The sequence below is a fragment of the Salmo salar genome, chromosome 24 (genome assembly GCF_965601325.2).
Source record: "Salmo salar chromosome 24, fSalSal1, whole genome shotgun sequence".
Taxonomy (NCBI): domain Eukaryota; kingdom Metazoa; phylum Chordata; class Actinopteri; order Salmoniformes; family Salmonidae; genus Salmo; species Salmo salar.
The window spans coordinates 9,022,924-9,043,629 of NC_138314.1; the positions used below are offsets into that span (position 1 = coordinate 9,022,924).

General features: G+C 41.1%; 1 protein-coding gene across 1 annotated transcript in view; it reads left to right on the forward strand.

The window, feature by feature from the left end:
- Positions 1-4,533: 4,533 nt before the first annotated feature.
- LOC106585164 (A disintegrin and metalloproteinase with thrombospondin motifs 12) overlaps positions 4,534-20,706 on the forward strand; it is a 49,524-nt gene continuing 33,351 nt past the window's right edge. The window contains exons 1-2 of the mRNA XM_014171071.3: positions 4,534-4,836; positions 5,149-5,510. Coding sequence (XP_014026546.3) covers positions 4,719-4,836; positions 5,149-5,510 — 480 coding nt within the window. The 5' untranslated portion in view covers positions 4,534-4,718. The remainder of the gene's footprint in view (positions 4,837-5,148; positions 5,511-20,706) is intronic.

Below are 20,706 nucleotides of genomic sequence, written 5' to 3' on the forward strand. Positions count from 1 at the left end.
ATGAGCCATGACTAGAATACAGTGTGTATGTGTGTGTGTGTGTGTGTGTGTGTGTGTGTGTGTGTGTGTGTGTGTGTGTGTGTGTGTGTGTGTGTGTGTGTGTGTGTGTATATGTATATGTATATGTATGTGTGTGTATATATATGTGTGTATATGTATGTGGGTGAAACAGCATGTAAACATTATTCAGGTGACCAGTGTTCAATGACTACGCACATAGGGCAGTAGTCTCTAAGGTGCAGGGTAGAGTACTGGGTGGTAGCCGGCTAGAACAATGACTAAGGTTCAGGGCAGGGCACTGGGCGGAGGCCGAATAGTGGGGACTATTTAACAGTATGATGGACTGGAGATAGAAGCTGTTTCTCAGTCTCTCGTTCCCAGCGTTGATGCACATGTACTGTCCCCACCTTCTAGATGCTAGTAGGGTGAACAGGCAGTGGCTCGGGTGGCTGAGGTCCTTGATGATCTTCTTGGCCTTCCTGTGATACCAGGTGTGATACTGTAGATGGCTGGCAGGGGTGTCCTGGAGGACAGGCAGTGTGCCCCCGCTGATGCGTTGGGCTTACCGCACCACCACCCGGTGCAATTGCCATACCACGCAGTGATACAGTCTGACAGGATGCTCTCAATGGTACATCTGTAGAAGTTTGCGAGGGTCATAGGGGCCAAGCCGCATTTCTTCAGCCTCCAGAGGTTGAAGAGGCACTGTTCACCTCGCTGTTTGTGTGAAGGGACCATTTCAGGTTGTCAGTGATGTGCATGCTGAGGAACATGAATCTTTTGACCCTCTACACTGCAGCCCGTCGATGTGGATAAGGGTGTGTTCTCTCTGCTGTCTGCTGTAGTCCACGATCAGCGCCTTTGTTTTGTTGACGGATGTGAGAGGCCTATCGGCAAGCTCCTGCTGAAGTGCCCATTACCAAAAACCTGAGGGTGGATAGCACTTTGATGTGCACCGGAATGGCATGTGTTTGCCTTTCTAAAGAATGTCTTAATCCTCGCAAAGATCCTATAAAAATGGCTTGTCAGATATCGTTTCCCAAAACCAATCTGTACTTTCTTCAAAAAAGTCCCACCTGTCTCAAAAAATGTGCTCTCTGCAAAATGCAGCTTGTTCCAAATCTTCCAACAGGGCAAGATCAGCCATCTCGCATTCGATTTCCCATTATCTCAGTCTTTTATAGTATTTACACAATGGTTTCACTTTCACACGTGCCCTGTAATTTAACAAATGACTGTACTTTATATGGATTATTATCGAAAAAATTCACTGATTGGGAGTACAAGTAAATCGGAAAATGATTTAATTATTAGGCCTACTCTCACAATTTCACACATTTTCAACATATATTTTCCCTATTCTATAGTTGACCAGCAGTTCCTTTATTCCACCACTTGGTACTGTGCGTACACATGGTAATGTCTGTACGTACACACTCAAGCAAACATTTATATTGATAAATCCAAAGATTACGGATATAATGACAAGATGGATGTCTCTCTGCCCTAACAATGGGAGTCATTGTCCACAAAGCGGCACAGCAGGCTGTCTAGCTCCCGCCTATCCTTTATTTGGATTGGTGGATACATCTCATTATTGTGATAATTTTTTGGATGAGGGTTGTTGACGCCAACCGACTGTATTCGATGGAGGGAGAGGCTATACTACTAGCCTCATGAATATGCATAGCCATCTTGAGACAACTCTGATAAAGGGTTTTTTCTCAAAGTTTCTGGGATGTCACGTGTCCTACTTACACTCGTAACAACTTAAGCATTACGAAACTTCTATTCGATCAAATAAACCTAAAGTAGAAAATAAGTCATACATTTTTTTGTTGACCAAATTTGACACTCTCATTGACCTCCATACAAAAACTCCTTGCTTGGTTGGCGAAACAACAAAAATGCTGGAGAGAGACAGATTTTCCACCGAGTTGGGCCTCTCTCGTCCTCTTCCTCTCTGATAAATGTCACATGTTGCATTGAAATGAGCTCACGCATGGTTTACACACAGATGTGTGCCTATGCATGAGTGATAAATGAAGCTCCAGAAGAGTTATTACTGTGAATCCTTGTAATGTTGTATCAGTTAATATTTGTTTATGTGTCAATTAATCCTGTAAGGGATGGGTCACTAACTGCCGATTTGACACAAAAATAAAATGTAATTCATTCATTAATTTAATACACACACACACACACACACACACACACACTTCTACACATTGTACAGTCTGTTGCACAATAAACAGCAGATTTTTGGAGGTCTGTTTGGGAAACAACTCTGGGACTGATAATAAAAGAAATACTGTGATCCTGATTCTGACTTGAGAAACCTTTTAGGATAAGACAGATACATATATTTAGATATATTGCTATAGGATAAGACAGATACATATATTTAGATATATTGCTATGGGATAAGACAGAATCTGGTGCCTTGGCAGAGGATCAAGTTTCAACTGAATTCCAAGTATGGCTGCCATTTAGGTCGTTACAGTACAATAGATTCCATGGACATAAAACAATAATGGTTTTCATTGAAAGCAGCCTAAACACATACAATTATTTGTTTAGGCAAGCAATTGATCATGGGTTATTTCGTCTAAAGTTTAAACAACATATCAGACCAACAAATTCACCAAGTTGGCCCCTTGCCCCAACTCAATGTATAACCAGTCAAACTAGATATGGAATGTATTGAACCTGCAAGTAAGCCTTTCATTGTACTGTACCATGTGTATCCTGTGCCTATGACACACTTCATAATCAGCAGGACATTACAAAACAATAATGCCACACCATCTCTCTTGGATGTGTATAATAGATTAGATCTCGATTGCCCAGCTTTGAGTATGTGGGTGTGGTAGGCTACCACTCCACTACTTACCAGGACTGAAATAGCTGGAGGTTGCTATTTCTGTCATTACATAAATGTCTCAATAAAATGTCTTTATTACTACAGATGTATATTTGTTTAGTGGTTGTTGTGGACTGGAATCCCCCAGTGGTTTACTGAGAGGTGTGTGTGTGTGTGTGTGTGTGTGTGTGTGTGTGTGTGTGTGTGTGTGTGTGTGTGTGTGTGTGTGTGTGTGTGTGTGTGTGTGTGTGTGTGTGTGTGTGTGTGCGGAGTAGACACACAAACACTCCACCCCCACACTCCTCCAGACAGACCCCATAAATTTAACAATTAACAGGGCTTCTTGCTCGACAGACAGACAGGTGAGTATGTTGGGAATGTAGCACATCCCACTGTGTAGTCTGGGCCAGGATTTAACCATTTGCATAAAACACCACTCTGACTCTTGATTGGGTGGAGGAGTAGCTCTCAAATTCAACTCTGCAGAGACTTAACAGCAAAGCATACTGAGAATGAAAAGGGAAGCAATTTTACAGTTATAATACAAATTATAGGCCTACTAAGACATCGAATTCAAATGAAATATTGAATAAACAGTTATGAGCATAAAGTTTGCAGCGGTTACTTTCTAAAAGCGCGGGAGGAGATAACCCATTCATAGACTAACTACCTTTAGTGCCTATTGATGAAGGTATCTTCTGGCGGGGGAGTTTTGTTAATTAATTAAGAGCCTGACGCTCGTTCTGAACGTTAAAATGCATCGCTTGCGGTATGGTTTTGGAAACATAAGGAACGTTTTTTTATATCAGTAAGAAATAATAATAATAATTAAAAAAAAGTTAAATTACTACACACCTTTATAGGATTAGGGTTCCCACACGATCATTTTTCCATGTTACAGCACTTGTTTACAGAAAAACTGACGGAATACAGAGGCGTACCTTTGCTAATTCGCTATCTGCGTCTCAGAACAAATGTTGTCACTGAAAAATACTATTGGTTGCAACTGTGTTAAAACCGAGACAGATTTTGGCATTTTGTGAAGTTATTTTAATGTGATATGTAAGTAGAGGGCTTTATGTTTCTAGAACCATAACGCAATTGTGAATCGATTCACGTTTAGATGGACTATTTGGCTGTTTTGTTTTCCAGAGGCATTTCGCCTCTCAACAGAACATGTAAGGTCCTAGGACTATAAGGAGGAATGTTAGGCTCCTTTAGTACATTATTAGGCTAGGGAGAAGATGGCATAGTCCAGTGGTAGGCAACTAGATTCAGGCACAGGACGATTTTTGTCTGAGCGGATGGTCAGAGGGCCTTGAACATAATTATAGAAATTTGCAGCAAATTGACCACAAGTAAGCCCAAAAAATAGATTGTATTTGAAAATAACAAACATTTCATAAGTTGATTACATTAAGACATGATCACATAAGTCTCTCTTTTTATTTGTAGGAATACTTTTTAGATTTACTAAATTATTGGTGAAAAAAAATCAATATTGGGACGGTTTTGGCCCGGGGCCGCCTGTGGCCTATTCTGTGTTTGAATTATCTCCCACTGCGTCGCAGCTGCAAACCACACTGCTCCTGCTCCCCTCTCGCCCCTGGAAAGAAATTAGACACTATCCTCACAATACTCCTCCCCTCCCTCTCAAACTTGGAGCTTTCTCCCACTTTTACCATGTTCTTCTGTAGCCTATACCCGGTCTTCTTCGATGCAGCCTATGTTTTCCTCCTTATCATGACGCTGGCCTTTGATGGAACAAACTGGTCGCTGGACCGCCTCTAAAGCACAATCGAAACTTCAATGCCAGTGAATATTTTTCAATCTCTTGATTTTGGTTAGATGAAATATGCGATGTCCGCGTCTGAGCCGGGTTCTTTTTCTGCTACATTCTGTTTTGTTTTTGGCTGCCAGCCATGTCGAGTTCTCGCTGCCTGGCAGCCTCCTCTCTCCAGACGAAGAACAAGGTCAGTGTGTCTCAGTTGTTACAACTAGCCTAGGTTATAATTACTGCAACAATGTTGCGATTTTATTGTTGCAATTTCACTTACATGCATAGATGCAATGCAACAGCACACATCGTAGCTAGCCATTACAAGGTTAGTGCATGCATTTGTGCATAATTTTAGCCAAGTGGAAGGTTGATCAATTAATTTATAATTTGATAAATGATTAACTGATTGATCTGGAAATGATGTTGTAAGTATTGGATCAATTCAGTGTTGTGGTTATTTGTATCCAACTGGCCTAATGTTATTACTTTTCCATGTTATCCTCAGGTCGCTTTCTCCAGTCCCAGTCGGATGTGTCCATGGTTCATCCAGTCAAAGTTGACAGAGATGGACAGTTTCTCTCCCACTCTCTAGCACACCGCTTTGAGCGCGTGCGGCACAAGCGAGACTTGGGGCCTTTGGAGGGACGCGTGTATTATAATGTGAACTACAAAGGTCGCAATTTGGTTTTTAATCTAACAGTCAACAACTATTTGGTGTCGAACAAATATGTTCTGGAGTGGCGAAACGGAAGTCTGAACCGGACTGAGCAGCGTACCACAGGGGAGAACGCGTGCCACCTGATCGGCACCGTGACGGATCCTACTAATGCGCCCGGGACAGCCGCCATCAGCACCTGTGAAGGCTTGGTAAGAAACCAGGATACTGACCATGATTGGAATTTAACTCAATGTCACCCAGACAGGACGCATACGTCTCGCCGACGTCGGCCCGATGCAACATGATACATCGGGCTGATGTAAAATAAACGTGACATAAATAAATACAAATAAAATGTAGTTGCACATTGGCAAGACGTCGGCATTAGATTGCATTTGCCCTTCAGGCGCTGTTTGGAGGATGCATGTCAAAGCTGTTAAATTATACTGGCAACAATGAAAAACAATAAGCTTTATATTTTAGTCATTTAGCGGAACCAACTTACTAGTGAGTGCATACATTTTTGTATTTTTCATACTTATCCCCGTGGAATCGAACCCATAAGCACCATGCTCTACCAACTGAGCTACATGGGACTATACTAGACTATAAGTGATTTTGTTTGGGGGTAAACTGAAGAGAGAAGATTCAAGTTTATTAGGCTATTGCTATACCAAGTTAAAACTCTTAAGGATCCGCCACTTTTTTTCAATTTCGCCTGAAATGACACTCAAATCTGACTGCCTGTAGCTCAGACCCTGAAGCAAGGACATGCATATTCTTGGTACCATTTGAAATGAAACACTTTGAAGTTTGTGGAAATGTGAAATGAATGTAGGAGAATATAACACAATAGATCTGGTAAAAGATAATACAAAGAAAAAACCAACTGTTCTTTTGTGACACTAGTCCCCAATTCAACATGCACTCTTTTGGTCGACGTATCAAAATGCGTAGGGAATATATCGTTTAGAGAGCGTTTTTGCACATTGACAAGACAACGCCCGAGACATTCGAATAGAATGTTGATGCCTGGCCGACATATAAACATCTGCAAGACATCTTGTCAATGTGCTAACGCTCTCCATACTACATCTTCCCGATGTATCATGTATACATCGTGACTACCTTGGGCAGACGTACAATACCAGTCAAAAGATTGGACACACCTACTCATTCAAGGGTTTTTCTTTATTTTACAATTTTCTACATTGTAGAATAATAGTGAAGACATCAAAACTATGAAATAACACATATGGAATCATGTAGTAACCAAAAAATGGTTAAACAATTCTAAATATATTTTAGATACTTCAAAGTAGCCACCCTTTGCCTTGATGACAGCTTTGAACACCCTTAGCATTCTCTCAATGAGCTGAGGTAGTCACCTGGAATGTTTTTCCAACTGTCTTGAAGGAGTTCCCACATATTCTGAGCACTTTTTGGATACTTTTCCTTCACTCTGCGGTTCAACTCATCCCAAACCATCTCAATTGGGTTGAAGTTGGGTGATTGTGGAGGCCAGGTCATCTGATGCAGCGCTCCATCACTCTCCTTCTTGGTCAAATAGCCCTTACATAGCCTGGAGGTGTGTTTTAGATCATTGTCTTGTTGAAAAATAAATGATAGTCTCACGAAGTGCAAACCAGATGAGATGGTGTATCACTGCAGAATGCTGTGGTAGCCATGCTGGTGAAGTGTGCCTTGAATTCTAAATAATCACTGACAGTGTCACCAGCAAAGCACCATCACACCTCCTCCTCCATGCTTCACGGTGGGAACCATACATGTGGAGATCATCCGTTCACCTACTCTGCGTCTCACAAAGACACAGCAGTTGGAACCAAAAATCTCAAATTTGGACTCGTTTGTCTGCTTATTTGAGCTGTTCTTGCCATAATATGGACTTGGCCTTTTACCAAATAGGGCTATATTCTGTATACCAACCCTACCTTGTCACAACTCAACTGATTGGTTCAAACGCATTAAGAAGGAAAGAAATTCCACAACTTAACTTTTAACAAGGCACACCTGTTAATTGAAATGCATTCCAGGTGACTACTTCATGAAGCTGGTTGAGACAATGCCAAGAGTGTGCAAAGCTGTCATCAAGGCAAAGGGTGGCTACTTTGAAGAATCTCAAATATAAAATATACTTTGATTTGTTGACATTTTTTTGGGTTACTACATGATTCCATATGTGTTATTTCATAGTTTTGATGTCTTCACTATTATTCTACAATGTAGAAAACAGTAAAAATAAAGAAAAACCATGGAATGAGTAGGCGTGTCCAAACATTTGACTGGTACTGTATGTGTGCTATCTGGGTCCCAATTTCGATGTCTACAAGATCTACGGCCAACTCTGTGATGCTGAGCGGCCATGTGACGGTGCAGCGCGCATGCATTTCGACCTCCTACACTCACAGCCGTCCTCCCGCCAACCTTCTAAATGGAACGCAATCTACTAACAATATACCGCTATCAGGCCGACATCGGCGAGGTGTATGTGCGCTGTCTGAGTAGTTGGGACAGTGTAATCCTCCAATGCATCCTTATACTTTTCTCTGTGATTCAGTGATCAATATAAGGCTTCACAAATTAACCACATTGAGAAGCAGGTATAGATAACTGAAATAAGGAGATATGTACCGTCGTTATGATTTAGCCACATTGATTTATCTTAGATAGGACATTTCGAATGTGTAGTTTCTTGCCCTATTTCCAATTCACCTATTATAGAAGCGGTTGCCTCCCCAAGGTCAGACTAACTTCTTTAAAATATACAGGAGAGAGACATCAGAGAAGTAGTAAAATATGCAGAAGAGGATGTGGTCTGGCTGGTCACAGTTGAGCAGCCCCTCAGACTGACAGTACTTTGTCTGTTGGTCCGGCCTTCAAAGATTTCCTGACTGTTTGCAGAAGGACGTTAGCTTCATAGCCCCCAAACGTCTGCATCTGCCGCCTCTTCTCGGTCTACTGGGAGACTCTGGCTCTCTTGCATGCTCTTTCTCTCCTCCTTCTCTCCCGTCCCACCCTTCTTCTCCCACATTTGTCTTCTACTCTCAGCTCTCTCTCTCCATGAATCTACAGTGTTATGTTTCTCTTTGTTTGACCACAGAGAGTAAGTTTGGGAATGTGGCTTCTATGGCTACTACTTACAAAGAGGCTGAAGTAAAACCCGGATTAGTGTCACACACAAACACACAAGGCGGCAGTATTTTTAGAATTCTTGTATGTTTCTTATAAGAAACCTACTTTTATCTACAAAGGAAAGGAAAACTTACATTTTTATCACCATGACAGTTGAGTTTTTCTCTCTGTCTGCTGACCAGAAAACAGCTGGACAGCAGAGAGCGACAAAGGGGAGACTTTCGCATTGTCCCTGATTTATTTACTGTAGTGGAATTACCAAGAGGATATGGAAGAGGAGGAACTTCCCTCTGTATTTGATCAGACTTGTCAGTAAATGGCCTGTGATGGATGTCTCTCGGTGTTTACTCTCGTCACATCAGGAATGCCTCTGCTGCAAGGTCTTGTCTCAGTGTCTGTCAGTCATGTTTGGTTTGTAGTCGCTCAGTAAGCCAAACCTTGTAAATACATGTCATTGAGTATATACAGCTGTTGTGATGATGAATGCGTTTGGGTTAGAGCAAAAAGACAGGGAGTGTGCAAAGTAGAGGTCGACCGATTATGATTTTTTTCCCCACCGCCGATACCGATTATTGGAGAGGCCCCCCCCAGAAAAAAGCCGATACCGATTAATCGGCCGATCAAAAAAAAAATATATATATATATTTTTTTCAATTTATTTGTTATAATGACAATTACAACAATACTGAATGAACACTTATTTTAACTTAATATAATACGTGAATAAAATCAATTTAGCCTCAAATAAATAATGAAACATGTTGAATTTGGTTTAAATAATGCAAAACAAAGTGTTGGCGAAGAAAGTAAAAGTGCAATATGTGCCATGTAAAAAAGCTAACATTTAAGTTCCTTGCTCAGAACATGAGAACATATGAAAGCTGGTGGTTCCTTTTAACATGAGTCTTCAATATTCCCAGGTAAGAAGTTTTAGGTTGTAGTTATTCTAGGAATTATAGGACTATTTCTCGCTATACGATTTGATTTGTATTTCATATATCTTTGACTATTGGATGTTCTTATAGGCACTTTAGTATTGCCAGTGTAACAGTATAGCTTCTGTCCCTCTCCTCGCTCCTACCTGGGCTCGAACCAGGAACACATCGACAACAGCCACCCTCGAAGCAGCGTTACCCATGCAGAGCAAGGGGAACAACTACTCCAAGTCTCAGAGCGAGTGACGTTTGAAACGCTATTAGCGCGCACCCTGCTAACTAGCTAGCCATTTCACATCGGTTACACCAGCCTAATCTCGGGAGTTGATAGGCTTGAAGTCATAAACAGCGCAATGCTTGAAGCATTGTGAAGAGCTGCTGGCAAACGCACGAAAGTGCTGTTTGAATGAATGCTTACGAGCCTGCTGGTGCCTACCATCGCTCAGTCAGACTGCTCTATCAAATCATAGACTTAATTATAACATAATAACACACAGAAATACGAGCCTTTGGTCATTAAAATGGTCGAATCCGGAAACTATCATTTCGAAAACAAAACGTTTATTCTTTCAGTGAAATACGGAACTGTTCCGTATTTTATCTAACGGGTGGCATCCCTAAGTCTAAATATTGCTGTTACATTGTACAGCCTTCAATGTTATGTCATAATTAATTACGGTCATTGTTAGGAATAAATGGACTCCACACAGTTCGCAATGAGCCAGGCGGCCCAAACTGCTGCATATACCCTGACTGCTTGCACGGAACGCAAGATAAATGACACAATTTCCCTAGTTAGTTAAATATGCAGGTTTAAAAATATATACTTGTGTATTGATTTTAAAGAAAGGCATTGATGTTTATGGTTAGACACATTGGTGCAACGACAGTGCTTTTTTCGCAAATGCGCTTGTTAAATCATCACCCGTTTGTCGAAGTAGGCTGTGATTCAATGAGAAATGAGCAGGCACCGCATCGATTATATGCAATGCAGGACACGCTAGATAAACTAGTAATATCATCAACCATGTGTAGTTAACTAGTGATTATGTTAAGATTGATTGATTGTTTTTTATAAGATAAGTTTAATGCTAGCTAGCAACTTACCTTGGCTTCTTGCTGCCCTCGCGTAACAGGTAGTCAGCCTGCCATGCAGGCTTCTCGTGGAGTGCAATGTAAGGCAGGTGGTTAGAGCGTTTGTCTAGTAACCGGAAGGTTGCAAAAACGAATCCCCGAGCTGACAAGGTAAAAAGCTGTCATACTGCCCCTGAACAAGGCAGTCACCCACCGTTCCTAGGCCGTCATTGAAAATAAGAACGTGTTCTTAACTGACTTGCCTAGTTAAATAAAGTGTATAAAAAAATATATATCTTTAAATAATCGGCAAATCGGTGTCCAAAAATACCCATTACCGATTGTTATGAAAACTTGAAATCGTCCCTAATTAATCGGCCATTCCGATTAATCAGTCGACCTCTAGTGCAAAGACCTCCCTGCATTTGTTATCCAGTTGCTCCTAAATGTTTCCTGGGCTGTGACCCCAGTGAGATCACACCAGATAGACTTCAGTATTCAACGTTTCTCCAGGTCCCCAGGACATTAGGAGATACCGTCAATGCTGTCCACTAGGGGCAATGTGAGCGCGTATTACCATCTAGTAGGCTCGCGGCTTGCTACAGTGTTGTGGATGGGGATAGAGGATGGGCTTAAACCATGTGCTTCGGCTTTGAGGATCGCAGGTTCAATCCCGGTGCCAGGTAATCATAATGTTTTTTCTTCCTGTTTTAACCTTATCCCATACCTTAACCATTACTTAAACTTAACCGTTAAATTTTTTATGCATAACTGTCAACTTTTTTCTGTTTTAACAACCTTAACCCTTACCTACTTTCATTTCACCCATAGACGTTTTTACTAATTTCCATGTAAAGGACCCATGAGAACCAATATGTGAAGTTCATAGAAGCATATTAAATTGTGTGTCTAATGAAAGCTAAGAGTATATATTTCTGGGAAATGAAGGCATAGATCCATTTTCCTTCGTAAAAATTAGGCTTAAGTAATGGCTTGGATTTCTGGTCAAACAGATGGAAAAGGGGTCATAGAAAACATCTACCAGGAAAAAGTCTTAAAAGGTATTAGAAATATATCAAAACACAAAAATGTTGAAGTAAAGACCCCTGCCAACTAATATGAACACTTGAATAATTTGAATAAATTATTTACCTTCTGTAAGTTTAAGAAACATTCGCTTGTGCCTTGTAATTCCGTTACCAAAACCCACATATTTTTAAGATATTTTCTAATTTCTCTCCCTCATGAGGAGGGAGGATAATGCAAGTTCAGGTAGACCTACCAATTAGTGTTTTTACTGATAGCCGTTTTTGTTTATATGTGTTATTAAGTGATTAAAACTCGTAATTCCTCAACATAATTATAAGTAACGGAATTTCTGCAATTAATTGGCTACATTGGGAATTCATAGTAGTCACAAACCACAGTTGGGTCACCTGCTACTGTTCTCCCTTCCACTGGCATACTGTTATGTTCAGCTGATAGTGTCTCCTGCTACTGTCCTCCCTTCCACTGACATACTGTTATGTTCAGCTGATAGTGTCTCCTGCTACTGTTCTCCCTTCCACTGGCATACTGTTATGTTCAGTTCATAGTGTCTCCTGCTACTGTCCTCCCTTCCACTGGCATACTGTTATGTTCAGTTGATAGTGTCTCCTGCTACTGTTCTCCCTTCCACTGGCATACTGTTATGTTCAGCTGATAGTGTCTCCTGCTACTGTCCTCCCTTCCACTGGCATACTGTTATGTTCAGCTGATAGTGTCTCCTGCTACTGTCCTCCCTTCCACTGGCATACTGTTATGTTCAGCTGATAGTGTCTCCTGCTACTGTTCTCCCTTCCACTGGCATACTGTTATGTTCAGTTCATAGTGTCTCCTGCTACTGTCCTCCCTTCCACTGGCATACTGTTATGTTCAGTTCATAGTGTCTCCTGCTACTGTCCTCCCTTCCACTGGCATACTGTTATGTTCAGTTCATAGTGTCTCCTGCTACTGTCCTCCCTTCCACTGGCATACTGTTATGTTCAGCTGATAGTGTCTCCTGCTACTGTCCTCCCTTCCACTGGCATACTGTTATGTTCAGTTGATAGTGTCTCCTGCTACTGTTCTCCCTTCCACTGACATACTGTTATGTTCAGCTGATAGTGTCTCCTGCTACTGTTCTCCCTTCCACTGGCATACTGTTATGTTCAGTTCATAGTGTCTCCTGCTACTGTCCTCCCTTCCACTGGCATACTGTTATGTTCAGCTGATAGTGTCTCCTGCTACTGTCCTCCCTTCCACTGGCATACAGTTATGTTCAGCTCATAAATGTTTTCTTTCTCTTTCTGTCATCTGGTGGTCAAAGCGAGAGTGTGAAAACCGTCTGGACAACCCCTCCCTCCCTCCTCTCTCTTTTCTCTCTCTCCAGTTAATGTTACCTGTCCCGGCTTACTGGCACCTACCCATGTGAGCCCCCTCTCTTTCCATTTACTGTAACCAGTATCCGCACCCACTGAGCACCAGACGTCCATGGACGTTGAAAAGTAGTTGTAGATGTTTGGTCCGGTGCTTACTTACGTGTCCTTTTCCAACAATGTAGAGTTAAAGATGAAATAGAAATAGTTACAGGAGGAATAAGTACACAGTGAAAAACAATAACAAGTAAAAATAACATGGCTATATACAGGGAATAAAAACCATTACCAAGTCGATGTGCAGGGGTACGAGGTCATTGAGATAGCTACAGTATGTACATATAGGTAGGGGTAAAGTGACTAGGCAACAGAACAGATAATAGACTGAGCTGTAGCAGCAGCTTATTTATGTATGTATTTATGTATGTAGTGTGTGTGTCAGTGTAAGTATATGTGAGTGTGTAGGTAGAGACCAGTGTGTGTGCATAGAATAATAACCTGTGTGTAGAATAATAACCATATACACTATATATACAGAAAAGTATGTGGACACCGCTTCAAACTAGTGGATTTGGCTATTCCAGCCACACCCGTTGTTGACAGGTGTATAAAATCGAGCACAAAGCCATGCAATCGCCATAGTAAAACATTGGCATTAGAATGGCCTTACTGAAGAGCTCCGTGACTTTCAATGTGGCACCGTCAATGGATGCCACCTTTCCAACAAGTCAGTTAATCGAATTTCTGCCCTGCTAGAGCTGCCCTGGTCAACTGTAAGTGCTGTTATTGTGAAGTGGAAACATCTAGGAGCAGCAATGGATCAGCCGCGAAGTGATAGGCCACACAAGCTCACAGAACGGGACCGCCGAGTGCTGAAACGTGTAAAAATAGTCTGTCCTCGGTTGCAACACTCACTACCGAGTTCCAAACTGCCTCTGGAAGCAACGTCAGCACAATAACTGTTCATCTGGAGCTTCATGAAATAAGTTTTCATGGACGAGCAGCCGCATACTAACCTAAGATCACCAATGTGCAATGCCAAGCGTAAGCTTGAGTGGTGTAAAGCTTGCCATCATTGGATTCTGGAGCTGTGGAAACGCATTCTCTGGAGTGAGGAATCACGCTTCACCATCTGGCAGTCTGACGGAGGAATCTGGTTTTGGAGGATGTCAGGAGAACGTGACCTGCCCGATTGCATAGTGCCAACTGTAAAGTTTGGTGGAGGAGGAATAATGGTCTGGTGCTGTTTTTTATTGCTCTGACTCTGCCCCTTAGTTCCAGTGAAGGGAAATCTTAACGCTACAGCATACAATGACATTCTAGACGATTCTATGCTTCTAACTTTGTGGCAACAGTTTGAGGATGTCCCTTTCCTGCACAAAGCGAGGTCCATACAGAAATGGTTTGTTGAGATCGGTGTGGAAGTACTGGCCTGCACAGATCCTCAACCCCATCGAACACTTTTGGGATGAATTGGTACGCTGTCAGCGAGCCAGGCCTAATCACCCAACATCAGTTCCCGACCTTACTAATGCTCTTGTGGCTGAATGGAAGCAAGTCCTAGCAGCAATGTTACAACATCCAGTGGAAAGCCTTCCCAGAAGAGTGGAGGCTGTTATAGCAGCAAAGGGGGTACCAACTCCATATTAATGCCCATGATTTTGGAATGAGATAATCAATGAGCAGGTGTCCACATACATTTGGTCATGTATTTCTGTTATGTAGGGCGTTTACACACAGCTGTACATGTAGAGAACGTTCACGCACAGCTAGGGCGTTCACACACCGCTGTAGGGTGTTCACACACAGCTGTACATGAAGAGAAAAACGGGTTAATTCAAGAGGCTGCTGTGAAATGCATTTCATAATGTAGTTTTATTTGCTCTGTCATAAATTGCATAGAATTAATCATTAGATTTTTCTCTACAATATTATAACCTTAATGTACTTGACAAACGAAACAAAGTGCAGCTAGTTTACTGCACTTTATTAGCCTCATTAGCTTATTGTTATGGATGTATCCAAAAAAAACAGCTTAAACAAATGCAAAGGCAGCTACAGTTGTTATTCTGGCTGCACTGTTTGACGTGACTGTAAGTTAGCCATTGTTGGCTAGCTAGCAAGCAAGGGATATGAACGTTTCCAGCCAGTATGGCAATGGAACATTTAGAACGAACGACTGGGTCGCGTACATAGATACAGAACAAAAAGACTTAACGACTGGGTCGCGTCTCTGGCAACCGAACCAATAGAACGAACGACCAGCCGGCTTGGGTAGCAACCGTAGATTTGTGTCGGGACTATATCGTGTGGAAGGATGAAATAGTATGAATAAATTAATCAAAATAACATTTTTATTGAAAATATGTCAACCATTATTTGAATATGTTGGTAACCCGTTGTATAAAAGTGATAATGCCCTTGAAGCCGGTGTTTGGAGGATATATTGGCACAGTTTGCAGGCCTAACAACACCCGGTCCAATATATCCTCCAAACACCGGCTTCGAGGGTATTATCACTTAAGTGACCACTTTGATCATGGCTGTGATGACATGCCATTCACTCTAAATATGCTAAAGTCTCAAGAGTAAATCGTTTGTAAGTTTTTAACCATGTAAGGTAGAGACATGGGGTTTGGACTATTGCTTTTCTGACTGAATTGTGTATTGAATGGACATATTTGTATAAACCTTGAATGAATTAATACTTTTATGGGTGAACACCCTATTATATGCAAAGGATGATATTGCATAATTATACCTATTCAGGATACATCACCATGAGGAGAATTACATTCATATCCATAATTATGCATTTCTGTAAAGTACAGACCAGGGACCCATGATGAAATTCTGTTACCGTAGTTCTGTTACCAGGTGTGAATCCACTTCACTTCAAAAAATATTTTTTCAACCTCAAGGTGTCATGTCATAGCTGACATTCTTTCTGCAGACATCTTTGAATCTTAAAGGAAAGATTGCAGAATTAGGTTGCGTTATGATTTGTTTCATCCTTCCAACTAAAAGTCCCAGACATATCACTTTATGTTTTTATTTTGGGGGAAATTCATATTTTATCCGAATCTGACCGAAGTCATGTCAGAAAAGCATTTGGAAAAGTAATGTTAAGAGATGCACTACATGAGTGGGAGTGAAGCCACTGTCCACATACGAGTAAAGACCCACATCATACCGATTTGTTTTAGAACAAATATTTTGGCACTCTGAATAAAGCCAAATTATCATCTGACCATATCCTGTGATTTCTTTATTCTGTATAAGGCCAAAAATATTGTACACAGGCTTTTAGCATCGCCCCTTTTATACCCCTGCTGGCTTACCCCTACTAGATAACCACTAGCAGCCTTGAAACACATCACTTAATAGCAGTTTCGCACATCAGCATTTCTTGTACTGTTACACAAAATCAAGATAAACCTTTTCCATCAGAGTAGACATTCATTGTCTATAACAAAACTGACTAAACTCTGTTGGCCAATGTTAGATATACAGTTGAAGTCGGAAGTTTACATACACTTAGGTTGGAGTCATTAAAACTCGTTTTTCAACCACTCCACAAATGTCTTGTTAAAACCTGTTGGGGCTAGGGGGCAGTATTTGCACGGCCGGATAAAAAACGTACCCGATATAAACTGGTTACTACTCTTGCCCAGAAACGAGAATATGCATATAATTAGTAGATTTGGATGGAAAACGCTCTAAAGTTTCTAAAACTGTTTGAATGGTGTCTGTGAGTATAACAGAACTCATATGGCAGGCCAAAACCTGAGAAGATTCCATACAGGAAGTGCCCTGTCTGACAATTTGTTGTCCTTCTGTTGCATCTCTATCGAAAATACAGCATCTGTGCTGTAACGTGACACTTTCTAAGGCTTCCATTGGCTCTCTAAAGCCTTCAGAAAGCGGATATACGCGTCTCCTGTCTCTGGGCAGATAACAGCAGCAGAGTTTGTCAGTGGACTGCCTGGGGACAGAGAGACTGGCCCAGAGACTGGCGTCCCACCTAGCCCAGGGAAGTTAACAAACTATAGTTTTGGCAAGTCGGTTAGGACATCTACTTTGTGCATGACACAAGTCATTTTTCCAACAATTGTTTACAGACAGATTATTTCACTTATAATTCACTGTATCACAATTCCAGTGGGTCAGAAGTTGACATACAATAAGTTGACTGTACCTTTAAACAGCTTGGAAAAATCCAGAAAATTATGTCATGGCTTTAGAAGCTTCTGATAGGCTAATTGACATAATTTGAGTCAATTGGAGGTGTACCTGTAGATGTATTTCAAGGTCTACCTTCAAACTCAGTGCCTCTTTGCTTGACATCATGGGAAAATCAAAAGAAATCAGCCAAGACCTCAGAAAAAAAATTGTAGACCTCCACAAGTCTGGTTCATCCTTGGGAGCAATTTCCAAATGCCTGAAGGTACCACGTTCATCTGTCCAAACAATAGTACGCAAGTATAAACACCATGGGACCGCGCAGCCGTCATACCGCTCAGGAAGGAGACGCGTTCTGTCTCCTAGAGATCATCGTACTTTGGTGCGAAAAGTGCAAATCAATCCCAGAACAACAGCAAAGGATCTTGTGAAGATGCTGGAGGAAACAGGTACAAAAGTATCTATATCCACAGTAAAACGAGTCCTATATAGACATAACCTGAAAGGCCGCGCAGCAAGGAAGAAGCCACTGCTCCAAAACCGCCATAAAAAAGCCAGACTACGGTTTGCAGCTGCACATGGGGACAAAGATCGTACTTTTTGGAGAAATGCCCTCTGGTCTGATGAAACAAAAATATAACTATTTGGCCATAATGACTATCGTTATGTTTGGAGGAAAAATGCAGAGGCTTGCAAGCCGAAGAACACCATCCCAACCGTGAAGCACGGGGGGGTGGCAGCATCATGTTGTGGGGTTGCTTTGCTGCAAGAGGGACTGGTGCACTTCACAAAATAAATGGCATCATGAGGAAGCTAAATTATGTGGATATATTGAAGCAACATCTCAAGACATCAGTCAGGAAGTTAAAGCTTGGTCGCAAATGGGTCTTCCAAATGGACAATGACCCCAAGCATACTTCCAAAGTTGTGGCAAAATGGCTAAAGGACAACAAAGTTAAGGTATTGGAGTGGCCATCACAAAGCCCTGACCTCAATCCTATAGTAAATCTGTAGGCAGAACTGAAAAAAGTGTTTGCGAGCAAGGAGGCCTACAAACCTGACTCAGTTACATCAGCTCTGTCAGGAGGAATGGGCCACAATTCACCCAACTTATTGTGGGAAGCTTGTGGAAGGCTACCCGAAACGTTTGACCCAAGTTAAACAATTTATTAAAGGCAATGCTACCAAATACTAATTGAGTGTATGTACACTTCTGACCCACTGGGAATGTGATGAAAGAAATAAAAGCTGAAATAAATAATTTTCTCTACAATTATTCTGACATTTCACATTCTTAAAATAAAGTGGTGATCCTAAGTGACCTAAGACAGGGAATCTTTACTAGGATTAAATGTCAGGAATTGTGAAAAACTGAGTTTAAATGTATTTGCTAATGTGTATTTAAACTTTCGACTTCAACTGTAGCTAGCCACATGCTAACATGAGTGCTACTACTAACAGCAGTAATTCCAGATAATGGCTATCGCAAACATTGGCTACCATGATATCCTGCAAATTACATCAGCCAATAGGCAGTACAGAAAAATTAGACATACTTTGAAATAAACAATAACACTAATCCAATTTGATATTTGACCATTCATTTCTGCAGAACATGCAGTATTCTATTAATGGAATTGTTGTAGCTAGCTTGCTTGCTAGCTAGCTTATTTCATCCCCAAACACCATGCTAGTGGTGTAAAATAGTCATATGTTTGAGAAATTGAAGTTATAGCATTTTTGAGGTATTTGTATTTCGCGCCACGCGATTCCACTGGCTGTTGAATAGAGTGGGACGCTAACGTCCCACCTAGCCCATAGAGGTTAATTCGGAGCAGATATTTAACCTCCCTGGGCGAGGTGGGACGCCTAGTCAACAGCCAGTGGAATCGCGTGGCGCGAAATACAAATACCTCAAAAATGCTATAACTTCAATTTCTCAAACATGTGACTATTTTACACCATTTTAAAGACAAGACTCTCGTTAATCTAACCACATTGTCCAATTTCAAAAAGACTTTACAACAAAAGCAAAACATTAGATTATGTCAGGAGAGTACCCTGCCAAAAATAATCACACAGCCATTTTCAAAGCAAGCATATATGTCACAAAAACCAAAACCACAGCTAAATCAGCACTAACCTTTGATCTTCATCAGATGACGCTCCTAGGACATTATGTTATACAATACATGCATGTTTTGTTCAATCAAGTTCATATTTATATAAAAAAAACAGCTTTTGACATTAGCATGTGATGTTCAGAACTAGCATACCCACCGCAAACTTCCGGTGAATTTACTAAATTACTCATGATAAACGTTCACAAAATACATAACAATTATTTTAAGAATTATAGATACAGAACTCCTTTATGCAATCGCGGTGTCAGACTTTAAAATAGCTTTTCGGCGAAAGCACATTTTGCAATATTCTGAGTACATAGCCCGGCCATCACGGCTAGCTATTTTGACACCCACCAAGTTTGGGACAACCTAAACTCAGAATTACTATTAGAAAAATTGGATTACCTTTGCTGTTCTTCATCAGAATGCACTCCCAGGACTTCTACTTCAACAACAAATGCTGTTTTGGTTCCAAATAATCCATAGTTATATTCAAATAGCTCCGTTTTATTCGTGCGTTCAGGTCACTATCCGAAGGGTGACGCGCGAGCGCATTTTGTGACAAAACATTTCAAAACATTCCATTACCGTACTTCGAAGCATGTCAAACGCTGTTGAAAATCAGTTTTTATGCTATTTTTCTCGTAAAATAGCGATAATATTCCAACCGGGCAACGTTGTATTCATTCAAAGGCTGAAAGAAAAAAATGGAGAATTTTCGTGACCGCGCATCTCCAGTGTCACTGTTCCCAGGCTGACCACTCACAAACTCTCCTGCTGTTCTTCGCCCAGAGACAGCAGACACCCCATTCCACTTAATGGCGGCTTTAGAGAGCCAATGGGAGCCTTAGAAAGTGTCACGTTACAGCACAGATGCTGTATTTTCGATAGAGATGCAACAGAAGGACTACAAATTGTCAGACAGGGCACTTCCTGTATGGAATCTTCTCAGGTTTTGGCCTGTCATATGAGTTATGTTATACTCACAGACACCATTCAAACAGTTTTAGAAACTTTAGAGCGTTTTCTATCCAAATGTACTAATTATATGCATATTCTCGTTTCTGGGCAAGAGTAGTAACCAGTTTAAATAGGGTACGTTTTTTATCTGGCCGTGCAAATACTGCCCACTTGCCCCAACAGGCTAACAGTGTTTTGGGAAAATGTGTTCCCAATAAAAAACAGAGGGAGATTTTACATTAATTCTGTTACCAAACTTTGCATCTGCACAGTTCTTCCAGTAAATGTGGTTTTGTGAAATGGTCTGTGTAAATTGTTCAAAGTAGTCCTTGTACATAGAGATGATTAGTTTGTTAAATGTTTATATCAGTGGTTTTTGTTTGGCCGAAATGTTTAAGTGAACAAATAAACAAGTAATATAGGGTGTGCAACTTTAATCATTTTTTACAGCTAGTCTTCAGCCACCATTTGGAATACACTGCACTAATCCTCAGGGCTAATCTACTATAGTGTTCCTTAGTAAGGAAGGAGGTCAGTGAATGACCAGACCACAGGGCAGGCAGCCAGCTGTGGGAGGAA